Raw genomic sequence first — 16,822 nt, 5'->3', positions numbered from 1 at the left:
GAGTAGACGTGGTCAGGATCGAAAACAGGTCGAAGCCGGGGAACAGACCGGAGCAAAAACAGATGGGAGTCAGGGTCAAAAAGAGGCTTGCCTAGTGTTCACTGAGATCCATCAATACATAGGTAAAATGTACACACGCGAATAATGTAACGTAGTTTGATACGAACAAACTATGATTTATTGACATGGCGCAGAAAATATTTTCATTGCGCGGTGACAGTGCCCGCGGGCCAAATGGTGGGGAGAAAAAAAACCTCGTAGGGGCCAGATTAGTGGATTAATGAGAAAGAAAGAGAGGAGGAAAAAGAGAGGGAGATAGGGAGAGGCAGAATACATGAGAGAAAGTGAGAACGAGCAAGAGAAAGTGAGAGAAAATGGGAAAGAGAGAGAAAGGGAGAAAGAGAAGACCAAATAAAGCAGGAGAAAGAATGATATAAAGAAAGAGACACAAATAGAGAGGGAGAAAGAGAAAGTGAGTGAAACATAAAGAGTATAGAAAAGAGATAGAGGGATTAAAAAAACAAAGAGAGACATAAACAGGAAGTGAGAAAGAGAGATAAGAAAAGACAAAGAGATAGAAAAAGAGACAGACAGAAATAAATAAGACAGAGAAAGCGAGAAAAGCAGAAAAGAGAGAAAATAGAGAGAGAGAGACAGAGAAAGACAAATCGAGAAAGAGAAACACAAAAAGAGAGAAAGAAAGAAATAGAAATACAAAAAGAAAGAAAGAGAGAAAAAGACTGAGAAAGAAAGAGAAAATGAGAAGAGAGAGACAGAGAAGAAGGGAGAAAGAGAGAAAAAGAGAGAGACATATCACCTGAAATAAACATAAAGAGAGACACATTTCAAACTGCGAGTCATTTTTCTCCTGCGCTTCTTTCAGTGTATCTTGGCGGGCCAAATTGAAAGCCTTGGCGGCCCCGATCTGGCCTGGGGTTCGCATATTTGACACATATCCATTCGAGCATTTGTGTCAAGATCTGAATATTGCTTTAAGGAACTTGAGCTGTTTGGTAAAGAAGAATGGGCCAAAATTCTAGAAACATACCCAAAATGGCTGCAATGGCCTACCTTTAATTTGATAGCCCAATATCACGTATTGAATACATCTGCCTTGAGTCTGTTGAGTCCTCGATAATAATAAGTGTTTTTTTATCTATAAGTTTGAAAGTTCTCCAGAAAGGGGGCAATACTTTTGCAAGGTCCTGCAGCTCTGATGTTCCTCACCGAAGTCCCACCGTGGACCTCCATAACTTCTCTCAGGTGAGCTCGGCCAAGACGGCGTAGTTTCCCGTTTTGGCCTCTCGGCTGTACGCGACCACCAGCGTGTCCTTTTTGGGTCTCAGCTGGAACAGGATGCCGATGCTCAGTGCGCAGGACAACCCCTGAGGAACGAGAAGAAGACGGGACGGAACGTGAGAAGTTTAGGACAAGAGACCGGCATTTCCACACGGGGGCAGATTTAATTTCTTAAATAATTCAACTAAGTGAACTCCATCGAATTAGCCGAATTAGCCGAATTAGGGTCGCTCGAGTCTCTGTCTCCTCTCTCTATCTTCCCTTTCTTCCTGAGCCCACGTTTTTTCCACATTGCACTCAACAAATGTAACTTATTCTTAATCATATAAAATCCTTTATAGTAAAATGTATAAAATCATTCAGTACCCACAGTGAAGTCAGGCCCATGGAGATGCCGGCCGCCAGGTCGATGGCCGCGTTTAAATGCGAGATGAGGACCGGAAGACATGCCTGCAACAGACAAAATTGGACATTTTTGAGAAGAACTAACCAAGCGCTACTGACCACCCAGACAGGAAATTGTCCTAAAAATAGGCATCGTTTTAGCCTGCTACAAAATCAAAAAACAAAAACTGAACAGTTGCAGTTGCCCAGTTTAAAGAACTCAAAACTTTGGAATGGATGGAACGACTGCACCCCCTTTTGGACAGTTCCCAGACGCACCAGTCCGCCATGTACCATAATGAAATCAGATAACATGAAGTTCTGAATATAATTAAAACATCCACGGCTATGCATCGATAAAATATTACGCAAATGTCTCACTTCTTTGGCCTTCGGACAAGTTTAACCATTTTAAACACCATCACCTGATACTGATGGTATCAAATATCTGAGACCAAGTCTAAAGTGGCATGATCTGGTCCCTCTGGAAATGAATCTATTTCCCTGGGATTAGTAATTCATATCAGAACTCCAGGAACTCAAAGTAATAACATAACTTTGTTTTCATCAGTGTAGAAATTTCTAGCATCCTAGAGTTTTTCCTTGCCCTCATGAAGGTTTTAGTTTAGGGGATGGTGTACTAGTAGTCCGTACAGCCCTCTGAAACCTTTTGTGATTAAGGACTCTACAAATAAAGACGACATGACGAGATCCACCCACCCCTACTGCTCATCCCATTAATTTGCTCTGGGTGCCAGGCTGGCATTTTGGGTGTTTACAGTTAGTTCTGTGTGTTTTCATCATAAAGTGTCACAATAGTGAACATACAATGTTTGAGAAGCTTCCTTTACAAAGGAGTCCAGCAGGGGTCTCTAATGAACGGTTTAGGTGCCTGCAGACCTGTTCTGAAAATAGGATACCAGTGCTGGGTTATTGTGATTTTCTAGAAAAACAAAATGTACTCGTTGACTGAGTCTATGTAGCATTATTTCCAATAAGTAACTTGGTAATTATTTAACCCACCTGAAAAACAATGGCAAAAGGGTTGTGACACTAAGGGCGATATCGCAATTACACTCCACAAATTTTCCTTAAGGGTTTGAAAACAAGAACCAAGAAGTCTACCGAACCCCTGGGAAGCCATGTGACTTTCGTAACAGGAAAGACCTCATTGCTTAGTCAGGTTGATAAACCGTACCTCCTTATAAACCATGGTTGGCGTGTTTTCTATGAACAGGCTGCTGTTCCTGGGGGCGGCCACCTGAGACAGAAAACACAGCAAAGACATTTGTCGACAGATATAAATACAGAAGTGTCAGAACCAGAACAGGAGGAGGACCCAGATGCGTAACGTTTTCGCACAAGCTTTGTTTTACAGGAATGGGGCAGTCATGCGCGTGAACACAAACGCCAGTGATTCGGCGATCGCTGGGCAGAAGAAGTAAGACAGAAGTCTGACGAGATCTATACCAGATACACGAGCAGATACCGGAGAGACAGGGTTGCAACCAGACAGGACAGGACAGCCAGAATCGATACCAGATACACGAGCAGATACCGGACGGACTGGATTGATACTGGACAGGACGGGACAGACAGGATTGATACCAGACACTGGAGACTGGAGTCAGATATCAAACAGGACGAGAAAGACGGGATCGGTACCCTATACTGGAGACTGGAGTCACATATCAGGCAGGACAGACGGGATCGATACCGGACACTGGGGACTGGAGTCAGATATTAAACATGACGAGATAGACGGGATCAATACCAGACAGGATACACAAGCAGGATACCGGACACAGTCAAAACACACGTCATGCGGGTGCAGAGGTTCGTTGACGGACTGACAAGGGGTGAGTGAGAGCAATGAGCTTAAATAGGAGGGAAACCAATCAGGCGGGCGCGGCCAAGTGAGGACAATCGGCAACCGTGACAGGAAGATGTGTACTATAACAAAGTCAGCTTAGATGTTGTGTACAGAGGAGAAAAATGGTGTCCAGTTTTGTTTTGATCGACCAGTAAAAAGTACCGATCTCGCCATAGGTAGAAATATATGTATAGACGGATAAATCCTTCAAAATATATGCCGTACAGATAAATGAACGCCTAATTAAATCACTTCATATGTAAATGTATGACAAAAATACTTTTTTTCATATATTTACTGTATCCATTTTGTCAGATAGAGATAGATAAATAGATAGATAGATAGAGAGGCAGAGAGAGAGAGGAAGAGAAAGATACATAGAGTTAGAGAGAGAGAGAGAGAGAGAGAGAGAGAGAGAGAGAGAGAAATAGATGTCTAGATAGATAAATAGAGAGCATGATATAGATAGATAGAGAGAGAGAGCAAGAGATAGAGAGAGAAAGATAGCTAGATAGATAAATAGATCGGTAGATATATAGACAGAGAGACAAAGAGATAGATAGATAGATAGATAGATAGATAGATAGATAGATAGATAGATAGATAGATAAATAGAGAGCATGATATAGATAGATAGAGAGAGAGAAAGCAAGAGATAGAGAGATAGATAGAGAGATAGAGAGAGAAAGATACCTAGATAGATAAACAGATCGGTAGATGTATAGAGAGAGAGAAAGACAGAGAAAGAGAGAGAAAGAGAGAGAGAGAGAAAGATAGCTAGATAGATAAACAGATCGGTAGATATATAGAGAGAGAGAAAGAGAGAGAAAGAGAGAGAGAGAGAGAGATAGAGAGAGAAAGATAGCTAGATAGATAAATATATTAGTAGATATATAGAGAGAGAGAGACATAGAGAGAAAGAGAGAGAGAGAGAGAGACAGAGCAAGAGAGAGAAATATAGATGGATAAATAGCTACCTAGCTAGATAGATAGATAGATAGATAGATAAAGAGATAAAGAGAGCGAGGGATAGTTAGATGTCTAGATGCCTAGATGTCTAGATAGATAGATAGTTAGACGGATAGAGAGTCACAGTAGTCCATTGCCCTCACTTTGCCCCGCCTGTTTGGCACCAGCTGCGGCTCGTTGCCTGATTGGCTTCCCTCCTTTTTAAGCTCAATGCTCTCACTCACCCCTTGTCAGTCCGTCAACGACCCCTCTGCACCCGCAAGACGTGTGTTTTGTCCGGTATTGATCCTGTATATCTCGTCCTTTCTGATATCTGACTCCAGTCTCCAGTATCGGGTATCGATCCTGTCTATCTCTTCCTGTTTGATATCTGACTCCGGTCCCCAGTATCCGGTATCGATCCAGTCTGTCTCGTCTTGTCTGATATCTGACTTCAGTCTCCAGTATCCGGTATCGATCTCGTCTGTCTCATCCTGTCTGATATCTGACTCCAGTCCCCAGTATCTGGTATCGATCCCGTCTGTCACGTCCTGTCTGATATCTGACTCCAGTCTTCGGTATTGATCCTGTCTGTCCCGCCCTGTCTGGTATCAACCCCGTCTGTCAGGTATCTGTTCGTGTATCTGGTATCGATCTCGTCAGCCTCTGGCTTCCTGTTTTTCTTCGCTCCTGAGTGAGCGAGGGATTGATAGATAGATGGATAGATAGAAGTCTACATGTCTAGATAGATAGATGTCTAGATAGACGTCTAGATAGATAGATAGATAGATAGATAGATAGATAGATAGATTCTCTCACACATTGCTTCACAACCTACTTGTCATATGGGGCCGCTTACACTCTTTAATTATTGGATACAGGAAGCAAAACCAAGAAGTGGGGGCTACCTCGATGTGTGGACAAAGTTCTGATCAAATCTACTCAAATTTAATGGTTATCTTTTTTCCTACTGAAATAATTCCCAGAGGCTTGATACTTACAGGTGAGCTGTGCCAAATCCTTTATATACATTTTTTTTAAAATAAAAAGCAACAACAAAGTATTTTTACGTTTTGACACTCGGGAGCAATGCTTCGGAAAACGTAGTTAGTACGTAGGTGGGGACAATACTCACACAGGAGGCCAAGGTGTCGTTACAGAGGCAAGACTCGGAGATGTTGAAGCCCCACTCCACGTGGCCCTGTGTCACTCCGCAGCACTCTAACTGGAAAGCAAACAAAAAATGCTGGGGCTGCAACAACTAATCGACGAAATCCATTGTTAAAAGCGTTGGAGACTAATTTGATCATCGATTTATTGTATCGCGAGATTAAGTATGTTAAATCAATGTAACTCTGTTGTGACGCTGAGAGTTGGAGTTGTAGTCGGAGACTGGAGCAAGATACCGGACAGGACGAGACAGACGGGATCGATACCGGACACTGGAGACTGGAGCGAGATACCGGACAGGATGAGACAGGCGGGATCGATACCGGACACTGGAGACTGGAGCAAGATACCGGACAGGACGAGACAGACGGGATCGATACCGGACACTGGAGACTGCAGCGAGATACCGGACAGGACGAGACAGGCGGGATCGATACCGGATACTGGAGACTGGAGCAAGATAAAAGACAGGACGAGACAGGTGGGATTGATACTGGATACTGGAGACTGGAGCAAGATACCGGAAAGGACGAGACAGGCGGGATCGATACTGGATACTGGAGCAAGATACCGGACAGGACAAGACAGGCGGGATCGATACCAGATACTGGCGACTGGGGCAAGATAAAAGACAGGACGAGACAGGTGGGATCGATACCGGATACTGGAGACTGGAGCAAGATACCAGACAGGACGAGACAGACGGGATCGATACCGGATACTGGAGCAAGATACCGGACAGGACAAGACAGGCGGATCGATACCGTTTACTGGCAACTGGAGCAAGATACCGGACAGGACGAGACAGGCGGGATCGATACCGGATATAGGAGACTGGAGCAAGATACCGGACAGGATGAGACAGGCGGGATAATATGATCTTTGAAAAAAGTGGTAGGAAAAGAGTATCATATGCACATAGGATATGTGTATAGCATATATTTACGCATACTTTTGTTTATTGTCAGGCTACTTGAAGAAACATTTGGATTTTTTTTCACTGTTTAATTGAATATTCCGTTGTTTTGTGCACTTTTCTTCTATCCGTCCAAAACTTCAATATTTGAATAAAGAGGAGGAAATTCAAAATGTCTTCAAAAAATCCGATTGATCAAAAAATAATCGACCTTATTCATTGATTATTGAAGGATTTTATACATTTGACTATAACAGATTTTATACGATTGAATACAAGTTACATTTATTGAGTGCAATGAAGATTTTCACCCAGTAGGCTTAAGTTCAATGACAGGTCACGCTGTTCCAAATGTAGAATATTTTGACAAGGGAATTTTGACGGAGGACGGCTGGCGATGTTTTGAGAAGAAGGCCCTGATGACGTAGAAACGCTGTTGTTTTGAGTTTTTCCAGACATCGAGGCGAGGGGGTTGACCCCACGTGGGGGCTTTCATTGGCACACCCATGGGAGGAGCCGGCACACCAGCTTGCAGAAAAACATGGGCGGGCCGAGAGAAGAAAGCGAGAGAACGAGAGAGAGGAGGCTTGACAGAGGCTTGAGCGACACTAATTCGGCCATATTGGATGGAGTTCACTTAGCGAAATTATTTAAGAAATTAAATCTGTCCCCGTGTGGAAATGCTGGTCTCTGGTCCATCTTTTCCATGTAGGTTGTGTTTGGATAATGGAGTCAGATAACTCATTCGAACAATTTGGTAAACGCTACATTTTAATAGTAAAAATAATAATGAAAATAATCGTTAGTTGCAGCCCTAGCGCCAGCTCATATCACACACTTCGATTTGGGTCTCCTGCAGGACTTTCAGGTCCAGGTCACTGGCGTTGCTGATAGGTTGCATGCTCAGGTAGAATCCCGACATGAGTTTGATGAACTGCGAAGCAGAAAACACGAGCGGAACGCTTAATGGCCAGAATTTATCGGACTCGGAGAGGATCCGGTCTCGGACTTACCCCCCGCCGCAGGATCAGCATGTTGACCGCCACATAAAGGACAAACAGGCTGCACAGGATAATTCCTCCTGTGAACTAAAAAAGAAAACCAAGATGATTGAGTGCAGTATTCATTTTTTTCCAGGCGAGTACCATGTGACTTTTTACTCATACTAGGTCAGCAGGTATGTCTAATTTGTAGTACACTTAATCATACTGGTCATTGAAACTCCCAAGATGGTACACCATGGCAAGGAACTCTTGAATTGTGGCACTAACCAAGGGTACAAGATTAATAAAATGCTATCTAAAAAAGATAGGCGCAGGAGTACTGAGATTAAAGAGGAGGGGGGGGGGTCAGTCTAAAAGTACTCCGTACTACACACTCTAGGAACTTTCACTTTAGGGTGTACTTACTTCTGTTGCTAAGGTGTTTAGTGATTGATGGCTAAAATTAGAGTTTTTTTGAGGGTTAAAATGAATAAAAGCTACTTTTCATTGTGTCAAAGCGATGTTTCTTCGGTAATGTTCTACTAAACACTCTAATGTAATCAATAACAGTACAAATAAATATTAAAGTAAACAAAAATGAGATAAAAAGATAAAAGAACAAAATGAAAAACACCATTTTTTAAAGTGGCGTCCATGACGTCAAGGTAATCTACTCGTTGGCGCCATCTTTTTGTTGAAATGGCCAATCTTTTGTACGGTCTGGGTCGGCATTTGTACTCTATTTAAAACAGTCCTTTTCTTACTTTCACCATTTTCATCCTAGAATACAAGGAAACCGCGAGCATGCGCGTGAAATGACTCTATTTTAAATGAAATCTGGTTTGAGAAGCAGGGATTGGTTTTGCCGGTGGGTTTCTTGTGTGTGTGTGTGGTGACAGTTGTCTCTTACCACGATGAGCGGCCATCTTTTTTCTTTGCAGGCGCCGTACAAGCCGATGATGGGCAGTAGCAAGAGGGTGATGGACAGAGCGTACATGGCATTGATGCCCACGATCATGTGCTCGATCTGTAGACGTGTGCACATACAGGAGCTCATTTATTCACAGGTAGTATGGAGCTTCCTCTTTCTGGTTGTCTTGCCCCTTTCTAGTGTTAGCAGCGACCTTATTTGGGGTTTCCAGGTGTTTCTCATTGGTCTCATTTTTCAGTTTAGGGTTATGTTTACCTGTAGGCGATAATCTGATTGGAAACCGAAAAATGCCATAATTCCGATTACCTAAACCACAGGTGTCAAACAGGCGGCCCGCGGGGCAGATCAGGCCCGCTAAGGGATTGAATCCGGCCCCAAGACAATGCTCAGAGAAGCGAAAGAGAAAAACGAGCTGCAGGTTGAAATATGTACACTTGATGTTGCCAAAGCCAGGTGCCTCGAACAAAGACACTGTAGTTGTATTTATTTCTCTCTCTCTCTCTCTCTCTCTCTCTCTGTGTCTACCTCCCTCCCTCCATTTTCTCTCACTCTCTATCGCTCTCTTTCAGTCTTTCTTTGTTCCTCTGTCTCTTTCTCTCTCTGTGTCTTTTACCTTCTTTTGCTTTCTCTCCATTTCTCTTTCTCACCTTCTCTTCTCTCCTTTCTCGCTTTCTATTTCTCTTTGGATTTCTTTCTTTCTCTCTCTTTCTTCCTCCTCTCACTATTTCTCTATCTCTTCTGTTTCTCACGTTCTCTCTCTCTCTCTTTTCTCTCTCTCTCTTTTCTCTCTCTCTCTTTTCTCTCTCTCTCTCCCTTTTTCTCTCACTCTCTTTTTCTCTGTTCCCCTTTGTCTCTTTCTCTTTTTACCTTCTTTGGTTTTCTCTTCCTTTTTTTGATTTTTCCTCACGCTCTCTCACTTACCTCTTCTCACTTTCTCCCCTTCTCTCTTTTTCTCTCCTCTCTTTTTCTCTTTCTGTTTCTCTTTGGATTTCTTTCTTTATCTCCCTCTTTCCCCCTCCCTCACTATTTCTCTTTTGTTTTTCACATTATCTCTCTCTCTCTATCTTTCTTTGTCTTATTTATTTCTCTCTTTTTCTTTCTACTAGGCTGACACCCCTGACCTAAACCCATGATTGGGTCCATCCCTATTTTTACCCAGTCCTGCCAATCCCCTGTGGTCAGTCCATCTGCGAACCTCAGTGAACACTAGGCAAGCCTATTTCGACCCTGTCTCCCACCTGTCCCGTTTTTTGTTCTCGTTTGTGTCCGGCTTCGACATGTTTTGATCCTGACCACGGCTGCTCTCCCGCCCCGGCTTACGACCTCTTTTGTCCCCGACTACGTCTACTCGCTTCCGACCCCGACCACGCCTTGCTCTCCCAGTCCCGGCTACCGACCGGTTTTGTTCCGTCTTACCTCCAATAAAACTTGTTAGAAACGTAACACAATTGGGTCCTGTTTCTGTTCTGGTCCCGACATAAACACGCATAGTCATTCGATTAATGTCTTAGTCCTATTACGAGTTTTCCGATCGCAATTGTTGGGTTAGTCCCTCCATTTCTCCATGACTCGTTTTTATACAGTATAAGAATTCAGGTAATACATATACTGTATTGTTAAGGTTTGCGGTGTGAAAGGACCCATGTGGGGGAGGCAGGAACTGCAGGCAGGGGTGCTCAAAACGAAGACGTATATATCAACAGAATCAGGACCAAAGTAACAAACAATTGGGCACAAAACAACTAACAAAGTGCAAAGCCTAGAACCAAAAAATGCAAGTAGCAAAGTAACAAACCAGAGGTTAACAGGAAAACTCTCACTCGAGAAAATTGAACAGGTGTGAGATAATTGGATACACCAATGCCCAGTTCAAAACACCAGTTGGGGCACTCCAGTATATATCAGTCAAACTACAGGGGGAGTGACAGAAATAAATCGAGAAGCACTGGTCTAGAGTAGGAGAATAGGGTGTCTCAGCGGAACACCGGCCTGAGAACCGAAAGTCTGGATCCGGTCCCAGATCCAAACCGAGTTCGCTCGAGACTCCGTCAAGCCTCCTCTCTCGACCTTCTGCCTTTCTTCCTCTTCCCACGTTTTTTCCTTAAGCTGGTGTGCCGGCTCCTCCCATGGGCGTGCCAGGAAAACCCCCTCGCCTCGATGTCCGGAGAAACTCAAAACAGGAGAGCGTTTCTACGTCATCAGGGCCTTGTTCTCCAAACATCGCCTGCCATCCCCCCGTCAGAGTCCTGTTATCACAACTCCCCAGCCAAAACATTCCGAATTTGGAACAGCGTGACCTGAAGCCCACTCAGTGAAAATCTTCATTGCACTCGATAAATGTAACTTGTATTTAATCGTATAAAATCCTTTATAGTCAAATGTATAAAATCCTTCAGATGCGATTTGATGACATGTGAGAGTAAGTGCTTTCTATGATTTGACCAGTGGTAATTGTCAGTTGGGAAGGTAGGGGGCGTTACCTGCTCATCCCGAGAGAAGTGGCCGTGGCTAAACAGAGTCCCGGCCAACATCAGCGCACCTATTATCTACCGTCAGGAAAAAAAACAAAAAACACTTTACTGATAGCCAGGGTCGGCCACGGTACTAGTTCGAGTTACTCACTACTTCTTCCAAAAAGTAACTCAGACCCTGAATCACTCTATAGTTCAAGTTCAGTTAAATGGAGAAGAACAGATAGGTAGTTGGGTCATAGAACCTTGTCATATTTATTGAACATCACCAGCAACAGATTCATCTTACTTTCAGCCCCAGCTGCCACTCGTTCCCTGATTAGTCCTCCTCTTATTTAAGTACGCCGTTCTCCTTCACTCCTGGTCAGTCTGTCAGCGAACCTCAGCGCATGCAAGGCAAGCACTTTTGACTCTGGCTATGGTTTTGATTCCGATCGGTTTCCTGTATCGATCCCCGTTCCAAGCTCTGTTCTCCTGTCCCGGCTAGCCGTATCGTGATTCTGTTACCCGTATCGATCCCTGATCCAAGCTCCGTTCTCTTGTCCCAGCTAACCGTATCCTGATTCTGTTTCCCGTATCAATCCCCGATCCAAGTTCTGTTCTCCTGACCCAGCTACCTGTATCCTGATTCTGTTTCCTGTATCGATCCCCGATCCAAGCTCCGTTCTCCTGTCCCGGCTACCCGTATCCAGATTCTGTTTCCTGTATCGATCCCCGATCCAAGTTCTGTTCTCCTGTCCCAGCTACCTGTATCCTGATTCTGTTTCCTGTATCGATCCCCGATCCAAGCTCCGTTCTCCTGTCCCGGCTACCCGTATTCTGATTCTGTTTCCTGTATCGATCCATGTTCCAAGCTCCGTTCTCCTATCTTGGCTACCCGTATCCTGATTCCGTTTCCTGTATCAATCCCCGATCCAAACTCCGTTCTCTTGTCCCGGCTACCCGTGTCCTGATTCTGTTACCCGTATCGATCCCCGATCCAAGCTCCGTTCTTCTGTCCTGGCTACCCGTATCCTGATTATGTTTCCTGTATCAATCCCCGATCCAAGTTCTGTTCTCCTGTCCCAGCTACCTGTATCCTGATTCTGTTTCCTGTATCGATCCCTGTCCCAAGCTCCGTTCTCCTGTCCCGGCTTCCCGTATCCTGATTCTGTTTCCTGTATCGACCCGTGATCCAAGCTCTGTTCCCCTGTCCCGGCTACCCGTATCCTGATTCTGTTTCTTGTATCGGTCCTTGTTCCAACCGCCGTTCTCCTGTCCTGGCCACCCGTATCCTGATTCTTTTTCCTTTATCGATCCCCGATCCAAGCTCCGTTCTCCTGTCCCGGCTACCCGTATCCTGATTCTGTTTCCTGTATTGATCCCTGTCCCAAGCTCCGTTCTCCTGTCCCGCCTACCTGTATCCTGATTCGATTTCCTGTATCGATCCCCGATCCAAGCTCTGTTCTCCTGTCCCGGCAAACCGTATCCGGATTCTGTTTCCTGTACCGACCCACGATCCAACCTCCGTTCTCCTGTCCCGGCTACCGGTATCCTGCCCGATTCCGTTTCCTGTATCGATCCCTGACTTTACGCTCGTCCCAGCTACCCGACTTGTTTTGATCTCCGACCACGCTTCGTTCTCCCGTCCTGGCTGCCCGACTCGTTCCGATCTCCGACCACGCTTCGTTCGTCAGGGCTACCTGCTCCTCCTGCCCAGCATGCACCAGATCGCTGTATTTTTCCTCTCGCCCTGACTTCCCTGATCCCTTAACAAAGTGTGAAACGTTACGCATTTGGGTCCCCTACTTGTACCGGTCGTGACAAGAACGTACGTAAAAACGCACAAACACATACATAAACACACAGAGCGTACGTAAATACACAAAACGTACGTAAACATACACAAAAGACATATACTACTGCACTTCACTCTATATTGTTGAACTGTTTAGTTTTGTTGTGTGAAAATACTTGAAGTGCATTAGCATAGGTCTACTTGAGCAGTTGTCCTGGCTCCTCCGTGTTATATGTCGAAGTGTCCTTGGGCAAGACACTGAATCCCTAATGCCCCTAATAAGCAGGTTGGCATGGCCTCTATTGGTGTGTGAGTGTGTGTGTGAATGGGTAACAACATTGTCTTGAAAATCGCTGTATAAATGCAGACCATTTGCCATTCATCTTGTTTTACAGTTGCCTTGAGTTGTGAATATTATACTTGAAGTACAGTAGTACATGTCTATTTGACCAGTTGTCTCAGATTGGGAGAGTTATATTAAATTGATTAAACTTAGTTTATGAGGTTTACTGATGATTTTTATTTTATATTATTTACTGTAATAAATAAATAAATATGACAAGGTTTTATAACACAACAACCTGTCTGTTCTTCAACAACTTCTGTTTAATGGAACTGGTCAAGTAGACATGTGCTACTGTACTTGGAGTGTAATGTTCACAACACAAGTCAACTGTAAAACAATATCACTCCATAGAATATTTTACAATCACGAGTCAGACAACTGCTCAAGTAGACGTATGCTACTGCACTTCACTCTATATTGTTAAACTGTTTACTTTTGTTGTGTGAAAATACTTGAAGTGCAGTAGCATACGTCTACTTGAGCAGTTGTCTGACTAGCGATTGTAATTTATTCTATAAAGCAGTGTTTTTCAAGCCTTTTTGAAACAAGGTACACTTTCATTTATAAAAAGGTTCCGAGGCACACCGTCCGTCAAAAATGTTTGAAAATGAAGTCAAATATTTCACTGTACTACAGAATGATATGCTTTATTTATGTTTTATTTTTTACAGTGCAATCTTAAACCGCTTTGTTGAACAAATTAAGTAATTAAATGTACTATGCTACCTCATGAGCAGATAATTTGTATATAAAAAGTATATAAAAATCTACTGCCACCTACTGATATGGTTGACTATTACAGTTCCTCGTCAGAAGAATTCAAAAATACTGAAATAATGGCCTGATTTTTTGAAAAGATAAAATTGGGCAAATTCCAGCGGCACACTAGACAAGATCTCACAGCACACTGGTTGAAAAACACTGCTATAGAGTCATATTTACAGTTGACTTGTGTTGTGAACATTATACTTGACGTACAGTAGCACATGTCTATTTGACCAGTTGTCTCAGATCGGGAGAGTTAGATTTGACCGATTAAACTTACTTTTTATGGTTTACTGATGGTTTTTTATTATGTTGTTTACTGGAATAAATAAATATGACAAGGTTCTATATCACAACTACCTGTCTGTTCTTCAAGAAGTTCTGTTAGGGAACTAGTAACTCTCCCTGGTAACTAGTAGTTACTCTTATTATAGAGCCTTTTCACGCTATATTGTTACTTGAGCAGTTGTCTGACTCGTGATTGTAATTTATTCTATAGAGTGATATTTACAGTTGACCTGTGTTGTGAACATTATACTTGAAGTACAGTAGCACATGTCTATTTGACCAGTTGTTTTAGTTTGGGGAGTTAGATTTGATCGATTAAACTTACTTCATATGGTTTACTGATGATTTTTATCTTATCATGTTGTTTACTGTAATATATAAATATGACAAGGTTCTATATCACAACAACCTGTCTGTTCTTCAACAAGTTCTGTCAGGGAGCTAGTAACTCTCCCTGGTAACTAATAGTTACTCTTATTATAGAGCCTTTTCACGCTATATTGTTACTTGAGCAGTTGTCTGACTCGTGATTGTAATTTATTCTATAGAGTGATCTTGTTTTACAGTTGACTTGTGTTGTGAACATTATACTTGAAGTACAGTAGCACATGTCTATTTGACCAGTTGTCTTGGTTTGGGGGAGTTAGATTTGATTGATTAAACTTAGTTTATATGGTTTACTGATGATTTTTTATCATGTTGTTTACTGTAATAAATAAATAAGACAAGGTTCTATAACACAACTAGCTCTCGGAACGAGTTACTCTCCCTGGTAACAAGTAGTTACTCTTACTTTTGGGTAATTCCGTTACTAATCCAGTTACTTTTGGAAGAAGTAGTGAGAAACGACAAGACTGAAATAAAAACACACAAGAAAGCACGCAGCCCTCACCGTCATCAGACTGGTGGTGACGATGAAACTCCTTTTCAGCCATTTGTTGACTTTCCCCATTTTGTCCGATGTTAGAACCCAATCGCATAAAGGCCTTGTGGCCACGGGCGGACTCTTAGAAATGCAGGACCGAAAAAGGGGAAAAACCGCACCCCCTCCTCCTTCCCTCGTCTCTTGTGTTTGTAAGGAGAGGAAATGGAGAGGGGGCGGGTCCAGGGGGCGATAGTAAAGGGGACTTTTTTGGTGTTGTGGGGGGGGGGGGGGGGTGTGGTGTGTGAAATGTCCCCCCCCCCCCCCCCCCCCCCGATGAAGTTATACAGATGTGCGCATCGATAACCCATTTTATTTGTCTTTTCTGATGTAAGGACTGGAGACCCCCCGCCCCCTCCCTCCACGCCCCCATCCAGATGTGCAAAGGAATGCCAGGAAGCCATGATTCAAATCATGGCTCGCTGCCTTTAACCTTCCATCTTGTTTTCGGGTCGCCCCCGACCCGTTTTGGATCCTAGATGCATACAAAAAGACATATTTATTTGTTGTATCTATACAGGAATGTCTATTTCACCACATTATGAAAAGTGTAATTAGATCCATACACAGGGTAGGATATCGGGATCATACTCATATTTTATTCCTGTAGTCCAAATGCTAAAAATTAGTGGATTAAGTCAAGATATTCACTGCACAACTGCTATTTAAGGTCAACAAAATCACAGTACCAGAAAACATCCATAAATGATTCACTCAGAAAGAGGGAAATGATAACTTAAGGGGCTGTAGTCAATTCCTAATCCCAAAGGTGAGAACCACCAGGAAAAGTATGTGTGTGTCTGTGTGCGGAGTCAAACTTTGGAACAATGTCCAACGATTTACTTGTTCGAATTTAAATACCAAAAAAATATTACTGGCGGAATACAGAGATGAAGAAATGGGGTATGAGTGACACTAAAGCTTGGAAATACTGGGGTGTCAACTCATTTGAACTCGGGGGGCCACACGATAGAACAAACATTCTGTCGAAGGCCGGACTAGTAGATTAAAGAGAAAGAAAAGAGAGAGAAAGAAATAAGAGAAAGAGGGAGGGAAAAGGAGAGAGGGCGGGACAAAAAAAGAAAAAGAGAGAGAGGGAGAGAGACAAAAGAGAAAAAGTCGTGAGAGAGGGGGAAAAGAAAGGGGGAGGAAGAAAGAAATCCAAAGAGAAATAGAAAGACAGAAGGAAAGAGAAAAGAAAGTGCGAAGGGTAGGAAGAGAGAAAGAGAAAAGGAAAAAAAAGGAGATTGGAGCAAAAAAAGGATTGTCTAAAATGGAGGCATTGGAATTGTGTTTTTTTTTTAAATGAGGGTTCGTACTAGCGCTTGAAACACTTGGAAAATGCTTGAATGTTAATGTTGTGTTTTCATAGTTTAAAACAAGGGTGTCACACTAATTTTAACTCGGGGGCCACACGATAGAACAAACATTCTGTCGGGGGGCCGGACTAGTAGATTAAAGAGTAAGAAAAAAAGAGATATTGAAATAAGAGAAGAGAAAAAGGGAGGGAAAAGGAGAGAGGGCGGGACAAAGAAAGAAAGAGAGAGAGAGGGAGGGAGTGTGAGAAACAAAAGAGATAAAAAATCGTGAGAGAGGGGGAAAAGAAAGGGAGAGGAGTAAAGAAATCCAAAGAGAAATAGAAAGACAGAAGGAGAGAAAAGAGAAAAGAAAGTGCAAAGGGTAGGAAGAGAGAAAGAGAAAATGAAAAAAGGAAATTAGAGCAAAAGAAGTTAAAAAGACACAGAGAGA

General features: G+C 43.1%; 1 protein-coding gene across 2 annotated transcripts; it reads right to left on the bottom strand.

The window, feature by feature from the left end:
* Positions 1 to 155: 155 nt before the first annotated feature.
* LOC148356166 (tetraspanin-8-like) lies at positions 156 to 15,261 on the bottom strand. Of its 2 annotated transcripts, none has more exons than XM_088347138.1 (9): positions 15,044 to 15,261; positions 10,985 to 11,050; positions 8,484 to 8,600; positions 7,604 to 7,678; positions 7,429 to 7,524; positions 5,640 to 5,729; positions 2,882 to 2,944; positions 1,670 to 1,749; positions 156 to 1,385 (listed from the first exon to the last, which is right to left on the bottom strand). In XM_088347138.1, exons 1-9 carry the CDS (start codon positions 15,101 to 15,103, stop codon positions 1,367 to 1,369), a joined length of 666 nt encoding a protein of 221 aa, XP_088203264.1. In that variant the 5' UTR covers positions 15,104 to 15,261; the 3' UTR covers positions 156 to 1,366. The 2 variants fall into 2 exon arrangements, with proteins under 2 accessions (XP_088203264.1, XP_088203263.1); XM_088347137.1 differs by having other exon boundaries at positions 1,666 to 1,749; positions 15,044 to 15,259.
* Positions 15,262 to 16,822: the final 1,561 nt, after the last annotated feature.

The sequence above is a fragment of the Urocampus carinirostris genome, chromosome 11 (genome assembly GCF_059441175.1).
Source record: "Urocampus carinirostris isolate Australia breed hairy pipefish chromosome 11, RoL_Ucar_1.0, whole genome shotgun sequence".
In the NCBI taxonomy this organism is placed as follows: Eukaryota; Metazoa; Chordata; class Actinopteri; order Syngnathiformes; family Syngnathidae; genus Urocampus; species Urocampus carinirostris.
This window is presented reverse-complemented; position numbering and strand designations above follow the sequence as displayed.

Coding starts and splice junctions, on each gene's coding strand:
- LOC148356166 (XM_088347137.1), bottom strand. CDS start 15,103: ATGGGGAAAGTCAACAAATGGCTGAAAAGGAGTTTCATCGTCACCACC. Junction 8,601..10,984: donor ACTTCTCTCGGGATGAGCAG/GTAACGCCCCCT, acceptor ACACGTCTACAG/ATCGAGCACATGATCGTGGG. Junction 7,525..7,603: donor TGCTGATCCTGCGGCGGGGG/GTAAGTCCGAGA, acceptor TCTGCTTCGCAG/TTCATCAAACTCATGTCGGG.